General features: G+C 38.0%; 4 protein-coding genes and 1 pseudogene across 6 annotated transcripts; 4 read left to right on the top strand and 1 right to left on the bottom strand.

The window, feature by feature from the left end:
- Positions 1-136: 136 nt before the first annotated feature.
- Positions 137-8,120, bottom strand: LOC105977077 (TRAF-like family protein). The gene is made up of 10 exons (XM_013002338.2): positions 6,389-8,120; positions 4,908-5,381; positions 4,490-4,791; positions 3,499-4,224; positions 3,133-3,411; positions 2,821-2,982; positions 1,780-2,718; positions 1,490-1,705; positions 868-1,128; positions 137-754 (listed from the first exon to the last, which is right to left on the bottom strand). The coding sequence occupies exons 1-10, from the start codon at positions 7,752-7,754 to the stop codon at positions 413-415; spliced, it is 5,067 nt and encodes a 1,688-aa protein (XP_012857792.2). The 5' UTR covers positions 7,755-8,120; the 3' UTR covers positions 137-412.
- A 1,292-nt stretch (positions 8,121-9,412) lies between these two features.
- Positions 9,413-12,071, top strand: LOC105977078 (vesicle-associated membrane protein 711). Its single transcript, XM_013002339.2, has 4 exons — positions 9,413-9,790; positions 10,500-10,690; positions 11,034-11,197; positions 11,581-12,071. Exons 1-4 carry the CDS (start codon positions 9,574-9,576, stop codon positions 11,669-11,671), a joined length of 663 nt encoding a protein of 220 aa, XP_012857793.1. The 5' UTR covers positions 9,413-9,573; the 3' UTR covers positions 11,672-12,071.
- A 402-nt stretch (positions 12,072-12,473) lies between these two features.
- Positions 12,474-13,692, top strand: LOC105977079 (14 kDa proline-rich protein DC2.15 pseudogene; annotated as a pseudogene). The gene has a single exon (XR_016034472.1). The product of XR_016034472.1 is annotated as a 14 kDa proline-rich protein DC2.15 pseudogene (transcript).
- A 545-nt stretch (positions 13,693-14,237) lies between these two features.
- On the top strand, positions 14,238-20,308 carry LOC105977203 (Phox (PX) domain-containing protein). Of its 2 annotated transcripts, none has more exons than XM_013002495.2 (10): positions 14,238-14,711; positions 15,385-15,495; positions 16,032-16,130; positions 16,297-16,383; positions 16,857-16,965; positions 17,126-17,928; positions 18,431-18,595; positions 18,678-18,920; positions 19,301-19,522; positions 19,838-20,308. In XM_013002495.2, the coding sequence occupies exons 1-10, from the start codon at positions 14,622-14,624 to the stop codon at positions 20,081-20,083; spliced, it is 2,175 nt and encodes a 724-aa protein (XP_012857949.2). In that variant the 5' UTR covers positions 14,238-14,621; the 3' UTR covers positions 20,084-20,308. The 2 variants fall into 2 exon arrangements, with proteins under 2 accessions (XP_012857949.2, XP_088681640.1); XM_088825514.1 differs by having other exon boundaries at positions 14,305-14,711; positions 16,040-16,130.
- Positions 20,309-20,441: 133 nt separating this feature from the next.
- Positions 20,442-23,969, top strand: LOC105977143 (Myosin heavy chain-related protein). The gene is made up of 2 exons (XM_013002419.2): positions 20,442-21,066; positions 21,550-23,969. Exons 1-2 carry the CDS (start codon positions 20,836-20,838, stop codon positions 23,815-23,817), a joined length of 2,499 nt encoding a protein of 832 aa, XP_012857873.2. The 5' UTR covers positions 20,442-20,835; the 3' UTR covers positions 23,818-23,969.
- The last annotated feature ends 1 nt before the right edge of the window (position 23,970 follows it).

Raw genomic sequence — 23,970 nt, forward strand, 5'->3', positions numbered from 1 at the left:
ACATACACTTGCTTTATCCTCATAAACTCCGAGTAGTGAAGACCAACGCCAAGAGCTACTAGATATGCAATTGGAAATTACACGTAAAAAATATACCCCGCGAGGAACAAACGAAAAAAAAGTGGGACAAATAAAGTAAACTTTCTAAATTGCCTTTAATAGATTGAACCCCACAAAGAACAAAACTCAAATGTGGCATTTATAACTGTTAATGATATATTGGATAAGCATGCCCAATAGAAAATGGATGAAGAACATCTGCATGAACTTTCTCCTCTCTCTATACCTCTATTCCAACAGTTAAAAAATGCCAAGAACGAAAAATACAAAGTGACACCACCATTACTTGGTATTGTCGTAAAACTTTTCCTTTAGTAACCACCATTGTTGGGTGGGTGGGTGGGTGGGTAACCTAGTGGTTGAACCAGGGGCCAATGGCACCATTGACATGGCCATTGCTATGAATCCCAACACCATTTGGAATGACAAGTGGAGGCAATCCAACGGCCATTGGAGGTGGAGTCGAAGGATAGATCCCATGATTTTGAGAAAGTGGATGTGAACTTACAAGAGGGCTGCCAGCTGGACTTACTTTACACTGTTGGATTGCGTGTATCTGCCTCAGCCCTTCTTCGTGGATACGTGATATAGTCTCCAGCTCCTTCATTGATAAAGCTTCCAACCCAGCACCATATAGAGGAGCATGCCTTGACATTTCTTCTTGAATTTGAGACTCTAGGTGATGTATGTATTGCTGCAACCCAACCATATTATTATTATTATTAACCAATATTATATTATAATCATAAATACAACAAATCCATCTCCTAAACCTCATAGTTATGGAATTTGGGTTCAACTACAAACCTCGAACGTCTGCAATTTGGATTGCATTCCATCAATATATGCCTCGCATCGAGCTACTTGTTCCTCCTTCTCACGCTTCTCTCCTTCTTTTTGCCCAACTGTTTGTGACAGCCGACGAATTTCATCCTCCAAGGATTTTCGTATCTCTTCTCGAGTTACATTTTCGGTGGCAATTTTTTTCAATTCTTCATCATACCTTTTCCGTGCTACTTCAGCACTCTTTAATCTCTCAGCAAGAGCATTTTTCTCCTTCGTTAGCCTCTGAAACATGCACAAATAGTTGTTAGCTACAACAATAATCATGATTACTACATTCCATACCTCAAGGTAATTTGAGAATGACGAGAAATCAAAAGCACAAAAGAATTATTAAAAAAAAACATTCAGCTGTCATATTTGAAACTAGGAACCACTGTGAGACAAACACTATTGAATCTTAAGACAATTTTTTGGCAGAAAATAATTCAGCAAATTCATTTGGAAGGAGAGGGCCACAGAAAATAATTTGTTCTATTTAACTTTTTTCAACACTTGAAACTCAGGAGTTCATAGTTAAACCAAATCACGAGCAAAATATCAGAAATAAAAAAGTCGATAGGGTCTAGTTGATCAAATGCTGGACCTTCAATTCGTCATGTTTTCGAGATTTCAATTGGGAGAGTTGTAATTCTGCATCATAAAGGCGATCTTGAAAATTTTTCTTCTCGGCCATAAACTTTGTGGTTTCTTCATCCCTTTCTGAGCGAACCCACTCAAGTTGACTCTCAATTTCTTGCATCTGCTCCATCAACTCTTTTCTTTCCCGAGTAAAGCGATCCATTTCAGCCTTCATATCAGTCTGTCATTGCATATACAAGCATTAACCATAGTAATGATTTTCTGTGAAAAGCATAAATAGAGGAAAAAAATTACCTTGAGACGGCTATTAGTAGCCTCAGATTCACATAACCTTTGAGATAATGCTGCTTTTTCTTTAGACATACTAGCAATTTCAGTGTTTCTTTCTTCACGAATTCGAAGAACTTCATCTTCACTGGCGCATAACTGATGCCAAAGGGCTGCTCGATCAACATTTGCAAGTTCAGCAACCTCCCGCATCATGCTCAAGACGGGTCTCACTATTTCCTTCTCCTCACACACTAACATCACCAAAACCTCCATATCTGAATCTATCTCACGACTACCATCTGCAGTAGTTGTAGCACGATCAACAAGCCTCTTCAGCATCCTTAATCTGTGAGACTCATCGGGATACTGTTTGAACAATATAGTATAAAGGATCTTCACAAATCCTTTCACTCGCAAGTCCCTCGAAAGTGCCAACGTCTCGGCAAGACCAAGAACCGAAGTGAAATCATCTCTTTGTGAACTCATGTTCTCTATGGTTTCCCCTTCTATGACTGCATCAGGCTGCTCAATATTCTCAGCAACATATTGTGAAGTAAAATTCAATCGTCCCGCAAGGCGTCTTTCCAACACCACAGCTACAGACTGAGGATCAAAGGCCCCACGAGCTACAGCTCTCTCAAAAATTTGTGCGGCTTCAACCGCAAAACAAGGTATAGACAACATCTCAATTAAAATGTAAATATCCGAAAAATGAGAACTACCATGGAAAGTTTGATCTTCCCCAGCATGTAGTCTTTCAGAATTAGGACCACTTTCACCAAATACAAAAACCCCGCGAGGGGTTGGTGAGAAATTATCACCAAAATCATCATCGCAGTCGATATCTCGAAAAATAGATTCAGCAATATCTGCACAACTAGTTACAGTCCGACTTAAGTAATCTAAGACATACGGAGAGACTTCTGTACCCAAATTCCTTAGTCTTACTCGTACAGACCTTACCTGCAGCAGGAAACCAACAAAAATGAATCTCACGACCACAAGAAAGAAGCAGATAAAAGGATCAAGAAACAAATTAACATAATTTATTATCTCATTACTTACTGCTTCAGGAAGATGCTGACAATGTAATGCCGCTTTAAATATAAAGTCCACTGTGGCTGCAAGAGGTTCGTCATTAGAATCAGCCAAGAGCTCCAGCGTTTGGAAAAGGACACGTTCCCATACTTCAGTACTACATTCCAACTGACTAAGTGCCCCAAAAACCTGGAAAGTAAATGTTTCACTTAAATGGCGAACATGGAGTTAAAAACAATTAACTGATGTTACTTGCCAAAATCTTATCCAACATGCATAACAAAACTATTCAATGCAAGCAAAGAAACAACAATATACAAAAGTCCTTAATTATCTTACTGGCAAACGTAATGAAGGTTCAGCATCAGGCTTCTGCAGCCGATCTAAAAGTGCACAAGCAGCAAGAGAATGTTCTGAATGCTCAACTAATTTCGGAACCAATGCCACTAGGTCTGGTTGAAGATGCTTAGGAGCTTTATCCAACACAAGAGCAATCTTTTGAGCAGACTGCGGCCGCCTTCTTGGTTCCGGGCAGCCTTGAGGGACAGCTCCATCAAGAGCTCTCAACGAGTTCACAATCAACCCAAGAAGCTCCTCCGACTGCTCTGGCCACCTTGTCTAATTGAAGGTTTCCTTAATTAATTAATAACCCAAGCAGGCGATACGCAATATGTTCAGGAAGTTAGAAGAATATAACAACAATACCTTGGATCGAAGAGATGGGTTTTCGGAAAAACCAGCGGCAGATGTCACCGGGGGACAAGTAGGCTGTCCAGGAACAGTTTTGACATGTATGCTAGTACCATTCAGATCAGAGCTTTGCACAGCAGATGAAGATGTACTTTCACCAATCCCCAGTTCTAATCTCTCCCCCATGGATAGCTGTGTGGATTCTGTCACTGCAGCGTCTCCATCAAATTCCAGTGGGCTAATTGCTCCACTGCCATCTTGGGAAGGTTTGGAGCTAATATCGGAGGAATCATCACTTGAACTCCCTTCTGAAGGTTGGCAACACTCAACCATTATATCTAAAAGTAAATCAATGATTGCTTGTTGCAAAACTTTGACTCCCATCAACAAATTCATCAAACTGGGAGAAGACTCGCCATTTTTATTAGATATCTTTCCGTCATTGCTACCAGATATCTTTGTAGGAAGCAGCAAGCGTTTCACTTTTGCAGGGTCATCAAGATAAACTCGGAGTCCGGTAAGGAAACCAGCTATTGCTCCAGCGTCCATCAGCAGTTTCTCTCTTAAAGTGACCTGAGGTTGAGAAGAATTATCTCCATATGTTAGGTGAAAGCCGGCCCTTGATAGAAGATTTCTGAAGATGTCTTCTTCATCTCCACTTAGACCATCACTGTCATCAGAATCAACGAGTTCATCAGGGTCAGTTGTCAGGGCATCTTGATCATCTTCAGAAGCTAAAACCTGACAACAGATATACCAAGTTAAAACAGCAATTAATATTAAATAAACGATGTACGCGTTAAAGTCAGAAAAGACACTGTTGATTCACAAAGCCAGCTATTCACGAAAAAGAAATATCAAGTTCAAACCAAAATGAATCACTAGGTTCAACAATTAGATTGTGAAGGCAACATAACTAATAAAGTTGAGTTTTAGGTTTCACACACATATATGAATTTTGGGGATATTAGGAGGGACCAGGTGGATACTTTGAGCATAAACTAACCTCCAGGTCGGAAAACTCAAACCACGGGCAGCAGTCCAAGATCTCACAAACAAACACAACTGTGTCGCGGAGCAGAAACCCAGCATCAGCTTCTAACATGTCAGATACCTTCATAAATTGAAGAACAGAATTGTTCCATGTCTTTGTACAAATGGAAGACTCTTTCCAAACCGTTTTCGATGTGTTTTTTTGATTCACAATAGCCATCCTGTATCGTACCCAAAAGTTCTTCTCAGCATCAGTGCTAGCTGATTGATCACTCTCCAAATATATACATATGGTGTCAAAGGACTCGTAAACTCCTGTACAACCGAATCGGGGTAGCAAAACGTTATTAGAATTAATCACCAAACATAATTCTAGTAGCGGTTGTAACTATTTGAATTGTAATAAAGCAAACTATTAAAGAGCTACCCACCAATCCGAAGCTCACATCCGCCAGCTTGAAAGAATTTGCTAAATATTTTTCTAGTTTCCATTATTTCCTTGAAGGAAAAGAAATTCTCAACTTTCCACGTGAATGAACTCCTCTTCCCATTTCCCTCTAACTGAGAACTGGTACTTCCTAAGTCAGTTTCTTGATCAGTCAACTCCTGCATTATGGATGTTTCTTTCAGTATAAGAACCTCAGCAGAGAAGATAACAGTATCCTGGACTAGAAATCCAGAATCCTGATCAAAGAGACTAGTGAGTGTCACAAACTCGCGCCAACCCCAGTCTTTTGCAGCCTTTGAGTATCGATTTTGAGATTCTTTTGTCACAGACTTCTCCTCCATTTTTTGGTTCACAACTGACAAACGATGGCTCACAAAACAACTCCAGTCGCTGTTAGTATTTCGTGAATCAGTAACCTCAAGAAACACTGAGAGGTGGCATGGAGGCTGAGACTGCCCTGATACCAGGAAGCATGAGTTAGGATCATCGTGAAGAAGCACAAATTTGATGAAAGCAAATGTTGTAATCAGCTCAAAAGCAACTTCTAGCAACTGAAAAATAGAAACTACTAGAATCAGGCAAGCTTAGTCCGTTTCATCACTCTGTTCAATTTCTATGTAATTTTAGAATTAAACGTAATACATCAAATGCAACATCAACATGTCCAGAAAACTGGAATTTGTTTAGACTAAATTCTTCACTCATGTAACCAATCCATTGACTTGGTCAATGCATCCAGCTAAAAGACAGAGAAGAGCGTCAACCTATGAATGACAATAGATAACTAGTTCTGCCTGGAAGTTCTACCAAAACTAAAACCTCGCCATAACTATATGCCAAACAACATACAAAAGCAGAATATGAAGAAAGATGAATATTGATCTTAACTAGTATATGGATTGGTTATGTACAGTTTTCAGTCACTAAAGAAAACTGCATCTCGACTCTATAATTCCATAATAATAACACAACTTAATCACAACTATTCCTCTATTTGTTAGTCACTTGTGCTCAAACATATCATATCAGTCAAATTCAAGGCTATTTTGACAACATAGAGAAATAGAAAATGAACAAATAACATCAATGCATTCCCTCTCTATAAAAAATGTCTATACAAGAACTTCAAATTCCACAATTATGTTATCCTTGCCTTTAATAATTGCTTTGCTCCAAATAAGCGTTCAATTTTGGTGCAGTACAAGGTCAAACTATCTAAGCATTTGACTAGCTTACCATATTTAACATTTTGCCAAATACCATCAAATATTTATGTTTTTAAGTTGATTGATATTATTCAACTATATTTAAGAAATTAACAAAATAATTGCATCATACAACTAGTCAAGTTCGTGGCCAACAGCGGCTAAGGACATTCTTCCTCTCATAGAGGCTGTAACAGAAATGAAAATAAGCATTCATAATACAATTCCATCGATTCTCCATTACTGTTATATAAAATACCTCTGGGGTAAACAATAAGGCGACAATCCCGATTACCAATTTGAAACCTCCTACTTTTAATGCAAAGTCCAGTAATTTTTCTCTTTTTCAGAAGATCCTTCAACCGCGTAAAGTTCTCAATTCTCCACGTAAACTTTCCCATATGCCCGTCCGACTTCCGCACATTTCCTCCATTCCTCGCACCAATCAAAGTTCCACTCTTCGAGAAACTGCTCAATTCCTTAATTACATGAAAAGATGTGGTAAAAACTGCCGTGTCTTCCACCAAGAACCCAGCTTCTGGCCCCATAAAATCTGACATTTTCATATAGTCATTCCACCCCAAACTTGTGTTGTCCCCACTCTTATTGTCCGCAGCAAAACGCCCATAACTATCTCGATGGACATGATTCAAACCATTACCCAGTTTCTGGTTCAACACTGACATTCTAAACAAACACCAACAACTTCTATCTGACATCAACGAGTTTTTCTCTGTGTCCTTGCTCTCCAAACACATGGACAAATACTCCACACCATTCACCACGCTCTGATACACACTAATGCGCAAGTTACAATCTCCAGCTGGAAACACAGGGCTCATTATTTTCTGAGTCTTGATCATCTCCTTAAACAAAGTAAAATTAAGAACTTTCCAAGTGAACTTCCCATTCAAACCATCCCCAGCCACAGGACTGCTACCCACTCCCCCGCCCGTAACAGATGCATTATTTGACTGCAATTCATTATCTCGCGTGAATGAAACCGCCTCGTTGAGTATCAATATATCGGCGGTGATGAGAATACAGTCATTGGACAAATGCAAGAACCCAAGCTTGGGGTCTAAAAGAGAATGAAGAGAGGCAAAATCGCACCAGCCGTGAGACTTTTTCTTGGAAGAAAATCGATGCCAGCTGTCTCGGTGCACTGATTTAGAGGAGTCAGAGATGTTTTCAATGGCGAGACGATAGCTTGCGAAACAATCCCACTTGGAAGAAGCTAAGATTCGAGGGTCCATGATTTGAAGGTAAATGGATAAGTATCCGGGAAGAGCTTGGGAATCACCCTTGGGGTATATAAGCAAGCGGCAATCGAAACCCCCGACTTCAAAGTACTTACTCCAGAGTGCCCGCGATTTGACTTTGGGGAAATTGGCGATTGTCCATTTGCAGAGAGCGGAGTGTTTATCCCGGCGGTCGACAAGGAGGGAGTCGGTGGAGGGAGTGGTGGCGACGGAGGCTGAGGAAGAAGTGTCACGCAATGGATCCTCCACCGCCATGTACGGCTTCTCCGATGAAGGATGAGATGAAGAACGCACCGTCACGGAGGCGGGATAGGCATCGGAGGAGGAGACAGCGACGTCGTTTTGGGAGTGATGCTGCTTCATTGTTTGATGATATGTATGAGCTTCTGTTTGTCTAGTTAGGTTTTTGGGGGTGGTCTAGGTTTCTTCCTCTCTTTCTTTTCTAATTTTATTACCAAAATTTACTCTAAAATATTTTAATTAATAAGTATATATATTAGTGAACTTAAACAAATATGTATGTATATATATTCTCTCCCTGCGTTTTTATTGTTGATTGATCAACAGATGTTAGAGAGAGAAGTGTGTGACTGTGTGTGTGAGAGAGAGAGAGAGAGAGAGAGAAGGATGGAGACGGAGAGGGGGAGAAACAGATTATGTGGCGGTGTTGGTATTGGTAGTACACCACAATGTTGAGCGTGCATCATACCTACTGTATTATTATTTTCTTTCTTTTTTATTTTATTGGATTATTATTATTTTTATTACTCTTCGATTTACATTATTAATTAATACAATATATTCCATATTTACGCTGCAATTGCATTACTTAATTATTATGTTTCTGATGAAATAATAAAAGTAGCTAATAGTACACCTAGAAACACAAATATATTACTTTTGTTTCATTCAAATAATATAAATTTATTTACATTTTATATATAAAAAAAAAACGATTAGAAATTTAATAAGAACATCGTGAATTTATATTCATTTGTGTATATGAATTCACAAATAGGAATTCCCATGCAAGACTCTTGCTCACAAATTTATTGGATAACACGAGCCATAAATATCCAATTACTCGGGTTGGGTAAAAGCTTCAAAAAATAAGTAAAATAAAACAAATGATAAAAATATCTACGGAATTTCATGAGTTAGTTAAAATTCAATAAATTGTGCACCTTTGATATTTGAATTGCAATTCCCCAAAATAAAATGAACCTACAAGGATTTTTGTATTTATATTAGAAAGTAATTATTTTGGGCTTACTAACGTGTATAAGAGGTAAACAAACAACTTCAGCTTGGTCCATAAATAAATAATCGCAAGTCCACTTCATTTCTTATGTTGGGCCATTTTCTTTTATATTACCAAGTAGTGGGCTATGTGGCGAAGCCTGGTTACAATATGGGCTATATTTTGCCCCATAATGTTTCTCTGTTTTGGGTGTTCGCAACATAAAAATTAGGGATGGCCATGGGGCGGGTTTTGCATTCCCCGCACCCGCCCCGTTTACAAACCCGTTCAACCCGCACCCGCCCCATTGAAAACCCGCGGGTACCCGCCCCGCCAAAAAACCCGTAAAGATGAAGAAAAAAGTAAAAAAAAAATTAAAAAATTTAAATAACCCTAATGAAAACAATAATTCTAAATAAAATATCAAATGTATTATAAAATAGTATATATATATATATATATATATATATATATATATATATATATATATATATATATGCGGGGCGGGTCTGCAGGGCGGGTATATACAAACCCGCACCCGCCCCAAACCCGTTTTCGGGTGAAAAATTAGAACCCGTACCCGCCCCATTTATTTGTGGGGCGGATCGGGGCGGGTACCCGCGGGTCGGGTAAAAATTGCCATCCCTAAAAAAAATCAAGTAAATATAAATAGACTAAATTAAAATATATTATTCAAATAAATATCTATGGGTAATTTGAATTTGAGTGTGACATCTCACCAGTCACCGCATAGCCTAAAATGGCTCCCAGTCAAACAAATAATATTGATATTTGACAATAAGCCCAATTTACGGATCTTCTAAAATCACAAAACGCTTTTCTAAACTGAATCACGTTATTAGCTTTTCACCACAATTATTATTATTATTCCAACTTTAATTCGAACAAGCACGACACAGAGACTTTCTGAGAGGCGTGGGGATGGCGATTTTGTACGCGCTGGTGGCGCGTGGCTCTGTGGTGCTGGCGGAATTCAGCTCTACATCTACCACCGCGAATGCGATCGCGCGGCAAATTATCGAGAAAATCCCTGGTAACGACGATACAAACGCTTCATATTCGCAGGATCGGTACATTTTTCACGTCAAACGCACCGATGGACTCACTGTTCTCTGTATGGCCGACGACACCGCCGGAAGTACGATGCCTTTTCTTTCCCCTTCTCTCTACTCCTATTATTTTAATTTTGCTCTGTTCAATTTTCTTTTTGGTGAAAATTGGTATCTTCGCTATAAAGACCAAGTTTTGCACCAATTTTAATAATTCGTATTTGATTTGAATTGAGTTTGACCATGAATGTTGTTGTCTCTTCCAATTACTGAATATAAAGGGGGGATTTATGCAAGGAACATTAATTATGTTATTGAATTTGGACTTTACTAGCTTTTAATTGTGAAGCTTTGTTTATGGATCTGAGAACGATGTCTTTTTTTGCGTGTGTCTGTGTGTGTGTGTGTGGGTGTTGGGGGGTTGTAACTCTTGTTTAATTTAACAACTTTACTTACTACAAGCAGCCATATTTGCTTTATGCGATTCTTCATCAATTACTTCATTTTTTGGTTGTTTTATTAAGTCTTTTGGTATATCATAATGGTATGGACTTTGGGTTACTCTATAGTACATCAAATTAGTCATATGTCATGGTAAAGTAGCAAGTAGCCACGTCGAGTATTTCTTAGATGGTGTTTGTGAGGGGTGCCATCTATTCTGACTTATGTGTCCCTGTTTCGACTATCATGCCATCATGTTGAGTCTTCTTGTGTCATTGAGCATTTGTTTGATAAGGCCTTACGTGCAGTGCCATGTGTTTGACCCAACCTTTTTGTTGTACTTTCAAATCTATACAGGGAGAATTCCGTTTGCATTTCTTGAAGAAATACACCAAAGATTTGTCAGGACTTATGGCAGAGCTGTATTGTCTGCACAACCATATGCAATGAATGATGAATTTTCAAGAGTCCTCGGCCAGCAAATAGAGTACTTTTCAAATGATCCAAATGCTGACAGGATAAACCGACTAAAGGGTGAAATGAGCCAGGTGAATATTGACCTCTAGCAAACTTTTGGCTTGCCTTTAATTTTGAGTCCTTTCAGTTTCCAACTAAAGTTTTAGATACAAAATTGTTTTAGGATACCGTTATATCTCCAGTTTGGCATGTTTTTCCTAAATGGGAATGTTTAATTGTTTTCGGTGGTGAAGTGCATTACATCTCCATGAACCTAATAAGATATATACTTTGTGCTGTATGTTTATATGATATGTCACCGGTTTGCAACACATAAAGTTTTGCTTTTAATAAACTGACTGTTAACAGCTGGATTCTCGTGTGCTACTACTATTCAAGATACAGATGACTAATAAACATTAAATGTTATTACAGGTACGAAATGTCATGATCGAGAATATTGATAAAGTTTTAGAGAGAGGTGATCGGCTAGAATTATTGGTTGATAAAACTGCCAATATGCAAGGAAATACTTTTCGCTTCAGGAAGCAAACCCGACGTTTTAGAAGCACTGTCTGGTGGAGAAATGTCAAGCTAACGTAAGTTGGTTGAACTTAACACCTATGTGTTTTGAATTTATATAGAACTCTTTCCCAAAATAAACGTTGGTCTACAAACCGTAGTTTGAATCAGTTATTAATTATGATACTTGTTATTTTAACACATGAACTAGCATCTTCTAAGGGCTAAAAACGTATTATAGGCTGTAGGAACCTAGGAAATAATTTAAATAAGCTTTAGGTAAAATGTTCTTTATTACTTTTCTTTTTCCTGGGCAATATTTTCAAATGGCTGTTATGGTAATTTAGAAGATTTTGCTGGTTCAAAAACCGTGGAGCATATCAGAAAAATTTAGATGTTAGTTGCATTGGCATCTATGTTCTGTTTGTTTCTAAACTAGTGATGACTGTTTCTTTTACAGGATTGCATTGATATTCCTACTCCTGGTAATAATATATGTTGTTGTGGCTTTTGTTTGTCATGGACCTGCACTTCCATCTTGTCTGAAGTGAGGATTTGATCAAGATAGATCGTTGCCATTTCCCCTGCTTCTTATTTTTTTCACTGTTGAGTGACTTGCAATTCTTCTATTATTCCACATCTTACCGGGATGTGTGGATAACTTCCATATTTATTGTGTGTGGTGGTTTCTCTGGCCCCAGCTCCATTTTACAGGACGTATAATGATTGGTACATATTGTGATCATCGTTTCTGGATATTTATATGTGTATTTTATAATTTGTGTTTTTTCTCTGAAATAAGGCAATGCCTTTCAGAGAGTAACAAGGTTGAGTTATTGTTTTTATGACTCGGTTGATTTGTTGAAATTAAGTTTTACAGTCGTTGTTGCTTTCGTGGAACATAAGTGTATAATTATTTGGTAATGCTATTGAAGCATCTAATTCCCTTTTCGTGTGCTGCTGACTAATTTTTTTCTTGCTGTAAGAATTTGGATTCATGCCAATGCTTTAAGAACTATAGTACCACATAAAACCATTACACCAATTTACAGTTACCAGAAGAACATTATGTTATGTAACTGGAAAAGATATGACTGTTACCAGAATTACAAATGTAGAATCAGTGGCCACTCATTGTTTTCACTCAGTGGCTGATAGTTTTTGGAAGTTCCTTTTGACTGTTACCTAATATGAATATATACATACATTTATGCATATAAGATAAAGAGAAGTCACATGTTGTTGAATCATTGGTCCAGGTTTGCCTCTCTAACAGATTGAGGGCTCCATCCATTACTTGTTTTTACCAAAACATATCCTGCATGAACACTCTATTGGTCTACATTCAACAGGGATTAATATTCTACAATTACTGTATTTCAACTTGCTGTTCAATTCTTGCTACTTATTTGTTTTAATACCAATAATGAAGATGAGCTTGCATCAATAATTCATGTATAGTATATATCTGATTCAATCTAGACATACCACAGGACAAGAAAACATTAAAGCAATTGTACATTTTCCTCCCACATGAGAGAATTCCTACAGCTCATACGCTTGGCCTTATACCACTTAGAATATATATATGTGTGTGTGTGTGTGTGTGTATATCATTACGTACATAATGTGGCAAATGAAGAGAATTAGCAGACATGATGTGCGAATACATACATGATGATGGCCATTCTTTTTTTAACTTTTGCACAAGCATACAAAAAATACAACTTGTACACACACTCTCAGCTCTTCCACTCCATCCATCCATCTCCAAACATCAACCTCACATTCCCTCTATATATATCGATCGGCGTTCCCTTCCCACTTAACCCTAACCCTACTCCACCACCACTAAGAAGCTAAGCTAAGTAAGCTCTCTTCATAGCTAGCCATGGCCGCCACCAAACTTTCAGCCGCCGTCTTAATCCTGTCCTTCTTCCTTTCTGCTGCCTTCACTACCGCATGCGGCACTTGTGAACCTGAGCTGCCGGCGCCGGAGCCGAAGCCAAAGCCGCCACCAAAGGTAGCTCCGGTGAACCCCTTTTGCCCCAGAGACACACTGAAGCTAGGTGTATGTGCTGACCTGTTGGGGCTGGTGAATGTGGTGATTGGGGCCCCACCTTCAGGGGAGAAGTGCTGTGCGGTGCTTGAAGGACTGGCTGACTTGGAGGTGGCTGCTTGCCTCTGCACAGCTATTAAGGCTAATGTGCTAGGCATTAACTTGAACATACCGATTTCACTCAGCGCTCTTGTTGGTGCTTGCGGCAAGAAAATTCCACCTGGATTCAAGTGTGTATGAAAAAAGAAAATGGAGTAGAATGCAATGTACAACAAGAAGGTTCAGCATGAGTCACATTGTCTTGTGTTGTGTTTTTCTTGGTTCAACAATTGTTGTTGTACTTATTGGGAGTGTGTTTAGTGTTTGGTTTTTATGTTTTGCTCTTTGATTTCCTCCTCTGTAAGGTTATTTGTTTTGTTTGTTTTGATGGCAATAAACAAGGCAAGAATGTTTGCCTTTTGTACTGTGTAATTGTTTGTTCATGTTATGTTCAATTATTTTTTGTAGACTAAATTTGATTCAACTACATATTACCTGCATATTGTTGCCATTATCAACACTCAGGTGATATAATTTTTTACCCAATAGTGTATGTAATACATCATCATTATACTATCTGCAAAGGAAAAAAATGATAAGTTGCAGGCGTATATTTATAAATATGCTATATGAATATATGTAAGTTTTTATTTATATATAAATTCTTTTTATATATTTTCATACAAATATATTCGAAATAAATTTTGCTAGCAACTATTAATTTGCAATTGATAATTAAATCGTATTAATAATTAGGTAAAAAAAAATGAAAATATTCTATTAAACATGTTTCTAGGTTTTTAGAAATTACAAAATGGCCCATAAGGTGTCCGACACAAAATGTGTACGAAACACGATAAACATCAAGAAGTTGAAGTTTCCGTGCTACATAGGTTGCCGAACGTGCCTTATTTTTTGTTAATATTTTTTTGCTAAGTTAATAGAAAATTATGCCCCAAAAAAGAGGAAAAAAAAGAAAAACATTAAATAATGTGAATATTTTCCACAAATAATAAATCAATGAAACAGGGTTACATTCTCAACGACTTTAAGAGAAGCGTGTAATTGAACCAAGAAAAGACAAAAGAGGAGAAATCGTCAATTGGACCGTGACGCACCCTGCACTTTGTAGCCACGTTCCACTTTCTCCCTCTTAATCTTGTCACCCACTCACGCGCCGGGGAGATACCAAAGAGGAGAAGGAAAATTCCTTCGCACTCCGATCTCAATCCCCCCAAAACCCTATCAACACTCCAATTTACTATCAATTTATACCTGATTATCAGTCTCATCGTATTTAACTGCTGGATATTAAGTAATTCAGTAGCATTGTAGTAATTTTATCAAGTGATTGATCTTATCGACATACTAGAATAAACTGATCGAAATCCAAAGGTTTGGAGATGCAGAGGCAGAGTCCACCAAAGCATAGGCACGATGGAACTTCGCCTTTGCCTTTGGGAATGGATTGGAGCCCTCCGCCTCGTAATTGGGTATGCTTCTTATTGTTTCATTGTTATTATTTTTTTTTTTGAATTATGATTGTGTTGATTTTATTGCCGATTGATCGATTTAGCTCACAATCAGTTGAGAATCCCTGATCGATTTATATGTTTGGTGATTGGATTTAAGTTTTTGATGTGTTTAGTAAATCATAGATATGCTCAATATGGGTACAAGTTTTAGAGGCTCAAATTTTCTACTTCTCATTCTGTACATAGAAAGATCAAAACATTTCTTATTGTTATACTTAGAGCTTGATCCTTATATTAGATTCGGTTTACTGTTTTACTGAATTAAGTTTTGTTGCTGCACGGATGACAAATGACGTTGTAGTCTAAGAAGGATAATGCAATCTTGCATAAAATGTAGTGCTGTAAGAGGATGAGGTTTTAAGAGGAAAATATTATTACTTTATAAAAGAAAATCCAATTTTTTTGTAGTAATCTTTCTGTTATTAAAATTTCTTAATTAGGAGTGGTGATCTTAAGAAATTGTTGTTCAAAACGCTGATCCTCTAACCTACAATTTGCATTAAACAAATTGGTTGAGTTACAGAGCATGACGACCTTGGGCCCCACGAGCTTTCAAATTTCATTATGGTTCATGCTGAGACATGGCTGTTACTCTTATATTTTGAGTTTATACACTATATGTGCTTTGCAGGCCGGGGGAGAAACTGTTTGGCCTCATGATCCTCGCACGGGATGGAGTTACTGCATTACATTACCTTCCTGGATTGTACTTGCAAAATCAAGAGATTCTGACCCTACAGTGGTATTATGTTTTGTTTATCTGTCAAATGTACATTACATGATATAGTTCGTGAGTTATGCTTGATTGTGACTATATACAATTGTAAAATAATTTAAGAAAATGCTTTGTTTTTCATCAGTCGAAAGGGTAGCTAGATATAAAGTCAGTCAAGTTGGTTCTTTTTCACCTTGATCACTCTGTAGAACTTTCTAAAGTGCCAAGTAGATGATAAATTGGTAAAATATTAGTAGTAAATGACCAGTGTAAATCGAAGTTTTTCGTGTTGGTGGCAGCACATAGGCAAATTGTGGTATGATAGTTGATGGGAAATTCTTCATCTCACGTATTCATATCAATCAATCAGCTTTTGCTTTTCCAGATACCTCCCTCTTTATCTGCACCTATGTGTGTGAATCAATGAGCTTATCTCCCTACTTTGATTGCTATTGATTGCCGTTTAGTGAATGTTATGTTTCTCTTTATTTGTGATTATATTATACCTTTCCTTGCACACAGATTTTTTTACGGCTTTCCTGAATTAACATTTTATGGGGCAGTTTTACAGGGTACAAGTCGGCATACAATCACCAGAAGGGATTACAACCACAAGAACTATCCTGAGAAGATTTAATGATTTCTTGAAGTTGCATGCTGCTGTAAGTTCACATACTTAAATTGGAGTTTTGGGCATCATCATCATAGATTTGTATGGGAAATATGGATAGTTATTTACTTTTTTGGACATTGCTTGAGCCATGTTTATTGCCCTACATACATTGTAATCAATGATGCCGATATTGTTGCCAACTTTCTTTTCTACAGCTTAAACGAGCCTTTCCTCGGAAAAACATTCCTTCAACACCTCCAAAGGGACTCTTGCAGATGAAAACGAGGGCAATGCTGGAAGCGGTAAACAAATTTTATACCTTTGGACATTAAAGCCATATTGTGATTGAAAACCTTGGATTTGTTTTGCAGTTTACCTCTTTAAGAAAAAGGTTTTATCTTAATACACTAGGGGACTTCCTAATAATAAATACTTTCCTGAATTGTTTTCTTTTCCACGCATGGTAGAGCTTGGTGTTGGACAATAGTCTTGCTTTGTAGTCTGATCCTTATAGATTATTTACTTGATTAGCTTTGGACCCACATTTTCTTGTTGTTTTGGGTTGGGGGTGGAGATTCTTTTTAACTGTTTGTAATTTCATTCTCCTAAGGAGTGTGGCCCTGGAGGCTGTATGATGCCTTCAAATGCTAGTCTATTTATGAAACAAAGTATAATTTCTTCTGATGGCATGTAGACTGGATTCTTCTTATTCATATTTTACTTATCCAGTTTTCATGGACTGTTAAGATTATCATAGGCTTCTTTTTTATTGCAGAGGAGGAGTTCTTTAGAGGAATGGATGGCAAAGTTACTATCAGACATTGATGTGTCAAGAAACATTGTTGTTGCGTCATTTCTTGAACTGGAAGCTGCTGCTAGGTCATGTATGTGTCAGCTCTGGCTTGATATTTTTTTATTTGTAGTTTTATCATATTAACTTGATTTTAGTAGTATTGAATCTGAATTTTTCATTTCTCTTACGATTTTCTGGGATATGCACATTTTCGGGTGTTATAAAATTATCTTTGTTACGATTGTTTTCAGCATTCCAAGAGGTGGGTCAACAGAGTTCCGATTCACATATTTCTGTGAATAGCACAGACTCATCTCTTCATGTTCATCCAAATTCAAGCATATCCGTGGTAGCAGGAAGCTCATCGCGTACATCAGACTATGGCAGTGATACAGCTTATGAGACGTCTGAGATTGGTACTCCACGCCTTGGAATGGATAACAACTCCGAAGCTGGGACAGAGGACCAGTCATTTGATGATGACATGACAAGTCCAGTAGACAAGTTTGTGAAGTATGGAATGTCGAGCATTGATGAGGGTTTGTCCATGGGGCAGGCTATTCTGGAGAAGCTCGAAAGTTTTCCTACGCATAAAATGCATGCTAGAGAGACTCATTATAATTTGGACCGCAACATGAGTAACGGAAGTTCTTCTAAAGCCTCTCATCATACGGAAGGTACATTGGAGAATCTTTCTGAACCAGACATTGGCAGAGATCATGTTCGAAAGCTGTCAAATGAGAGTATTGGAAGCGACAGGAGTTCTCAAAGAGGTAGTGATTTTTCAAACTTTGCATTTCCTAATTCAGATGGGCATGGAGTTTTTGATTTGAGAAGTGGGACTGAGATCTCAAGAACCATTGGGACTGTTAGAGACCCAGATTATGAACTCCCTGATGATATACGCCTGTTGGTCCCAATGGATCAGCGCCAAAAGATGAATAGATTAGTTGTCACGTTGCAACGGAGGCTAATCACAGCCAAAACTGATATGGAGGATCTTATATCACGGTTGAATCAAGAAATTGCTGTGAAGGATTATCTTGCAACAAAGGTATTGGAATGCTGAAATTTGGTCTCAAAGCAACCTCATTTCATATTCTGGCTTCTGGTATATTATTGAGAAAACAAAAACCTTCAATATGATATATTAATTAAAATTGGTGTGGATTGATTTAGAAATTATTTACTCATTTGATACTGTCGAGACATTGTAAGAACTAGTTGTATTACAATCTCACCACCAGCCCCGAATTCCACAACAGTGAACTTTGCTCTCTTAACCAATTTCCAGTTTTGATCCCTTCATTTGTTGCTTCTGTTGATCAGATTCAAACATTGATTAAATACGCTCATGTCTGGTCAATTGATATTGACGTCAAATTTCATTCTGTTCTTTACTCTTTACAATCCCAGTTGATTTTCTTCTCTCCAAGGATTTGAAAGGCCTATTGCAATTTATAGTAAATTTTCCATGCTCAATATTTTCTGCCTCATGCTTGTATATTCACATATATCTATTGGAAATGAAATATTGACTTGTAATTTCTTCCCAGGTGAAGGATTTGGAAGTGGATCTTGAAACTACCAAACAGAAAAGTAAAGAGAACCTTGAGCAAGCTATATTAATTGAAAGGGAAAGAGTGACCCAAATGCAATGGGATATGGAAGAACTTAGGCGGAGGTCCATGGAAATGGAACTGAAGTTGAATTCTCAACAGGTTATGTATCCAGTTTGCTGTATGTTGCAGTTATAGTTTATATATGTTTGTGCAACACATATTGATATGAAAACTTCTCTAGGCCCAGAGGACGGACACTCAGTCCACAGATTCACAAGGCAATCAGCAGAATGATATTTTATACCAGGAGTTGGATTCCGCAAAGCATCAGTTTGAGGACTTGTTGAAGCGACATCAAGAGCTAGAATCAAAGTCCAAAGCTGATATCAAAGTTCTTGTGAAAGAAGTTAAATCTCTAAGAAGTTCCCAATCAGAACTAAATCAACAACTTAAACTGTCACTCAAAGAAAAATCTGAAGTGAAGGTATACTTTCATTGCTCATCTATTTCAAAGCAAGTAAATCACCACAAATGTCATCTGTCGGTGCGCTCTAACCATGTAGCATGCGCTCAGCTCTGTTTGTATCTTACATGTAGAGTCGAACCCTGTCATTGTTGAGGACTTCGAGGCTGATTAGTTTCTTGACGCAACATGTGGTTTCTTATCTGTGCTCCTCTGAAAGTATTGCCCGATTTTTGTTTTCAGAAATGGAATCTTTATTCTTGCTATAGTTGTGGTAGTCCTTGTATGTTGCCTCTTTTATTGCATGTGTAATTGTACTTGATGTGGCTTTCAAATCTGAATGCATATAGTCCAATTGATAAATCCATATTTTGATTTTGAAACAACTTTTGCAATCCCAGGAACTTCTTCAAGAAGAAAGAGAAAGAAATGAGCAAACAAGAATCTCGTGGAGGAAGCTGCTACAGAAATGCAAGATTCTTCATGATCAACTTCAGGAGTGCAATATGAATAACATAATGCACACAAAAGGAGATTCTCTGCAAAGAAATATTCCATCAACGTTGGATCCTTCAGATATTCTAGACACATCTGGCAATCAAATAGGCCTTCTCATTGCGGAGGTACTCCCTCAAAATTCAGATTGTTTATCCTGATTTTTCCTTAAACTCAAATTTCTTGCATTTCTTATTGTATCTTGCAAATTGAGTTATAACCAGAATTTGTTTCACAAACAGCAATTAAGCTGAAAATGGATAAGTGAGACGTACTTGTATCGTAGCATGAATCTTTGATAAGTAATTATTGCTTATGAATGTATGCTCTGGCTATTTCGATTGACAGAGCAGTAACTTATAATAATTCATCTATTGACTCATTCTTAAATGTCCTCCATTTCACTGCAAGTTTTTTAATTCCATTGAACTAAATGTGACCAGGTTCAGCATTTAGCGGAGGATGATGATTATTCTGCGTCAACCACTGATAGAGTTGCTGAGTCAGATGAAGATGTGAGCTCTGTAGACGAGGAGTTGAGGCAGATGCTAAGGAGAATATTAGTCGATAATGGTGAATTGAGAAAACAGGTGAACTTGCTTACTGTTGATGCCCTTAAGGTGAACAAAACAAATGAGGAAGTCGATAGTGATAGTGAACCACATTCAGATGTAAATGTAAAAAAGTGAGATTTGAGTTAAAAGACAACTTTTGAGGAATGTTGTAAAATTAGTATAGGCCAATATACCACAACACAGCAAGGATGAAAATAATGTGTAGAGTGCGCAATACAAAACCATGGGAGTTTTTCTTCTTGCACTTTGTCAGCACCATCCCCCCCATGTATGCAATTCATTCATCAAACTCTATTCGGTTTCCTAATTTTTATAATTGATGATATTGTTTTTGTTCAATCAAATTGTAAAGGCTTATACATGAAAAACAAACATTCGGCCCAGGATTTGGTAGTAATTGTGAAGCTGAATAATTACAAATTATGAACAATTACGCATATATGGGGTTTGTTCTATTTCGGGAAAGAGGTTCGGGTTCGAGTTAGTAATAAAACTATAATGTAAAAAAAGTGAAACGAGGAAAGCGACATCGGTGATCGACATCGAAAAAACGAACGCATGAACAAGAAGAAAATGGACCTATGTTTGCTTCTAGTGGTAATCGGAAGCTACACGTGGTGATGATGGATGTCGGCCCTTGCTTGTTTCCATTTCCAAACAAAAACGAAAAGATCATGAAAACATTAATCAAAGATTTATTAATTAATGTATATCCACATTAATTAATTTGGTTGGGCCATGGATGTGGGGCCCATTAATCCTATGGATGTGAATTTTTCAGGCCGGTGAGATTGACGGGCTCGCCCGCCCATATGCCATTCATTTCCTAGGTTCAAGTTATATCCCCTCCCTCCTGAATACTGCTAATGCGTCTTCTTCCATTTCCAATCCCTTTCCCCACCTTCAAGTTTTCTCTCTCTCTACTCATACAACACATACTCTATACACCTCCAACTGCATTTGTTTACAAGAAATTTTCTCATTCATATCATGGTAGATGCAATTTCTCTGTTCCGGTTGAGATCAGATGCGGTCAGCAAATGAGCATGGCGCTTTCTGCCTCTTTTTCCCTCGCTTCTTCTCATCACCTTTCTCAGGTCTCTCTCTACGGCTCTATGTCTAAATACGTGCAAATACATATGCGTATTTACATATTTTGAATTTTCTATGTTATTCGGTCAATCATTTTTTATGTAATTTTAGTTTTGTTCATTTGCGGTTACTCTTTTTATTTATTTTTCTGAATTTTTACACAGAACTATCTTCTAATAGGTGGTGAATTGTCATTATTTGTGGTCAATCGAATACAAGTGCTTTATGTCATGTAGCTTTTGTTGTTTTTCTGGTTAACTGTTATTGGAACTTCCTCGATTGACATTGATATTTGATTGAAAAAGGAATGCAGTTTGTTAGAATTTGTACAGACAGGTTTAACCCTGGAAAAAAGGCATAATTATTACTCAATTTTATATTATTTTTCTGCTTTCATTTGCGATTCAGGTTATTATTGCTTCCTAGCATTTTAAATTTTAAAATTGCGGCTGAATATCTGATTAAGTGACTTCAATTATCATCTGCAGCTTTGCTGTTCTGGTCTTAAATGGAAGCAAACGAGATTAGAGTTTCTGAAGCCGCATAGAAGAAACTCTCAGTACTTGTGGATTGTCAAATCAGTTTTAAATCGCAGGAGATCATCTAGCGTCAGTGAAGATGGAGCGACTGAACCAGCTAGGATTCTTCTGGAGAAGTTGTTTGATCAAACACAAAAACTTGAGGAACAGATAGGTAGGGATCCTTATTCACCCCATGTAGCTGAGCTGGGATTTAGTCTTGGTAAGCTGGAATCGGATCTTCAGATAGCTCTGGCAGCTTTGAAGAACAAGGAAGAAGATCTGCAAGATGCAGAGAAGAAACTCTTGTTGGAGTACAATGAAATTAATCTTGCCAGGAAGGACTTGGAGCGACGAGAAAAAGAAATAGCAGCTGCTAACATGAAGCAGGAGAAACTAGAAGGGGAGCTAAGACTGGCAAATTTAGACTTAGCTTCTCAAGCCGCAGAAATTGGTGATCTTAAACTTCGTCTGAAGGAGAGGGATCAGGAGATTTCAGCTTCTCAGTCAGCACTCTCAGCTAAAGACGAAGAAATCATAAAGATGAAACATGAACTGGAGAAGAAGAGTGAAGAAGCTGCCAAAATTGAATCAGAACTCAGATCGAAGGCCATTCTCCTTGATGAAGCAAATAAAATTGTGGAAAAGCAAGTAGTCGAGCTTCAGGAACTTCAGGGAGCCATTCAGAAGAAAGACGACGAACTAGAAATGTCGATCAGCGTGCAGAAAAGTGATGCGGAGAAGTTGAAAGTTGCTGAAGCAAAGTTGGAGAAGCAAACTACGGATTGGCTAGTGGCTCAAGTGGAATTGAAAAAACTAGCCGGGGAAACATCTAAGCATGTTGGGGATGCAAATGAAGCCGAGTTTGGAACAGTGAGGAAGCTTCTCTCTGATGTGAGATCTGATCTAATTTCATCTCAGAAAGCTTTGGCTTCATCTAGACAGAAAATCGAAAGTCAAGATCAGCTGTTGGAAATGCAACTTGCAGAACTTGAAGAACAACGGAGGAGTATTATGTCGTACACGATAAGTCTGAGGGATGCCGGAGTAGAAGTGGAGGGTGAAAAAGCGAAACTGAGGGTCGCTGAAGCACAAAACAAGCAGCTCGAAAGGGATTTATCCCTGGAGAAAGAGCTTGTCAGTGAGTTACAGAAGGAATTGGATAAAGAGAGATTGTCTCTGAAAGAAGCAATTGTGGAAATCTCGACTCTCAGGGAGGATATAGACCGTAAAAGTGCTGCATTCGAACAATCACAATCTTTCCTCAAGTCTAAAGAGTCGGAATTGGTGGAAGCAAGGCTAGAGATCCAGCATTTAAAGTCCGAACAGGCTTCCCTTCTACTTATTCTGGAAGAAAAGGATTTGGAACTCTCAAATGCAAAAACAATGTTGGAGGAAGTAAATAAGGAGATTGATGAACTGAAGAGGATTTTGCGCAGCAGAGAAGAAGAGCTTACTAAAGCAAGTTCCATGCTGAAAGAGAAGGATGAACATGTCCAAACAATTGAACACGATCTCAGCAATGCAAAATCAAGATTCACTGAAGCTGAGATGGTGGTGGAAAAGATTGTAGATCTTACTAAGGAAGCAGTTCTGTCATTTGATGATGAGGAAGGCTATCACGCACTGGGCCCGCTTGATCAGAACAATGACAGTTTAACACCTTCGTGGCTAGACGGATTTGGTGATAGTTTTAAATGGCAGAAAAAACAACTGGAAGCTGAACTGGTATTTACCAGAGAAAGCCTGAAAACAAAGGAGATGGAAATTCTTGCAGCACAGAAGGATCTGACAATCAAGGATGAAGAGCTAAAAATGGTCATAAGAAAATTGGAAGCTAAAGAGAAGGAAATAACAGAAATGAAGGGAGATAAAGATGGTATCAAACAACTTTATGCTTTGGCACAAGAAAGAATTGGTGATAAGAGTGTAGGTGACCTCGCAATTGAGAAACTTCAATTCGAAGTAGCTCAACTGGAAGTTGAAGCTGCCACAAGTGCGTTGCAAAAAATCGCAGAAATGAGTCGAGAGCTTCTGAACAAAACTGGTTTATGTGTTGAACTTGAGGCTTCTGATTATGATATGAGCCTATATAAGAAAGATAACACTGAGGCTAGGATAAATACGATCAACGCGAACAAGTGCTCTGTTGAAGTTCAATCAGAAGTTTCTCGGCTTCTGACGCTGACTCAGCAGCTTGTCGTAGAAGCTAATGTTACTGGTTACATGAGCCAGTAGAGCTGATTTTGAGTTTCTTGCCATACATTGAGGTTTAGACATCAAGCCAATTCCTAAATGTAGGAGACAAAAGTTGTGAAATCTGCTCCTGTATTATATGTACACTGATTTGTTTGAGTTTATTTCTACTCTTGTGCTTGGTGTGTTGCACAC

This window comes from Erythranthe guttata, chromosome 1 (assembly GCF_056151865.1).
Source record: "Erythranthe guttata isolate IM_541 chromosome 1, IM_541, whole genome shotgun sequence".
NCBI classification, from domain to species: Eukaryota; Viridiplantae; Streptophyta; class Magnoliopsida; order Lamiales; family Phrymaceae; genus Erythranthe; species Erythranthe guttata.

Excerpts from the sequence above, each read along its gene's own strand:
- LOC105977143 (XM_013002419.2), top strand. The coding sequence starts at position 20,836 with ATGCGTCTTCTTCCATTTCCAATCCCTTTCCCCACCTTCAAGTTTTCT. Across the intron at positions 21,067-21,549 it reads CTTCTCATCACCTTTCTCAG|CTTTGCTGTTCTGGTCTTAA; the intron begins GTCTCTCTCTAC and ends TATCATCTGCAG.
- LOC105977077 (XM_013002338.2), bottom strand. The coding sequence starts at position 7,754 with ATGAAGCAGCATCACTCCCAAAACGACGTCGCTGTCTCCTCCTCCGAT. Across the intron at positions 4,792-4,907 it reads CGGATGTGAGCTTCGGATTG|GAGTTTACGAGTCCTTTGAC; the intron begins GTGGGTAGCTCT and ends TCGGTTGTACAG. Across the intron at positions 4,225-4,489 it reads TTGAGTTTTCCGACCTGGAG|GTTTTAGCTTCTGAAGATGA; the intron begins GTTAGTTTATGC and ends ATCTGTTGTCAG.
- LOC105977078 (XM_013002339.2), top strand. The coding sequence starts at position 9,574 with ATGGCGATTTTGTACGCGCTGGTGGCGCGTGGCTCTGTGGTGCTGGCG. Across the intron at positions 10,691-11,033 it reads TAAAGGGTGAAATGAGCCAG|GTACGAAATGTCATGATCGA; the intron begins GTGAATATTGAC and ends ATGTTATTACAG. Across the intron at positions 11,198-11,580 it reads TGGAGAAATGTCAAGCTAAC|GATTGCATTGATATTCCTAC; the intron begins GTAAGTTGGTTG and ends TTTCTTTTACAG.
- LOC105977203 (XM_013002495.2), top strand. The coding sequence starts at position 14,622 with ATGCAGAGGCAGAGTCCACCAAAGCATAGGCACGATGGAACTTCGCCT. Across the intron at positions 16,966-17,125 it reads GGAAGCTGCTGCTAGGTCAT|CATTCCAAGAGGTGGGTCAA; the intron begins GTATGTGTCAGC and ends GATTGTTTTCAG. Across the intron at positions 18,596-18,677 it reads TGAAGTTGAATTCTCAACAG|GCCCAGAGGACGGACACTCA; the intron begins GTTATGTATCCA and ends AAACTTCTCTAG.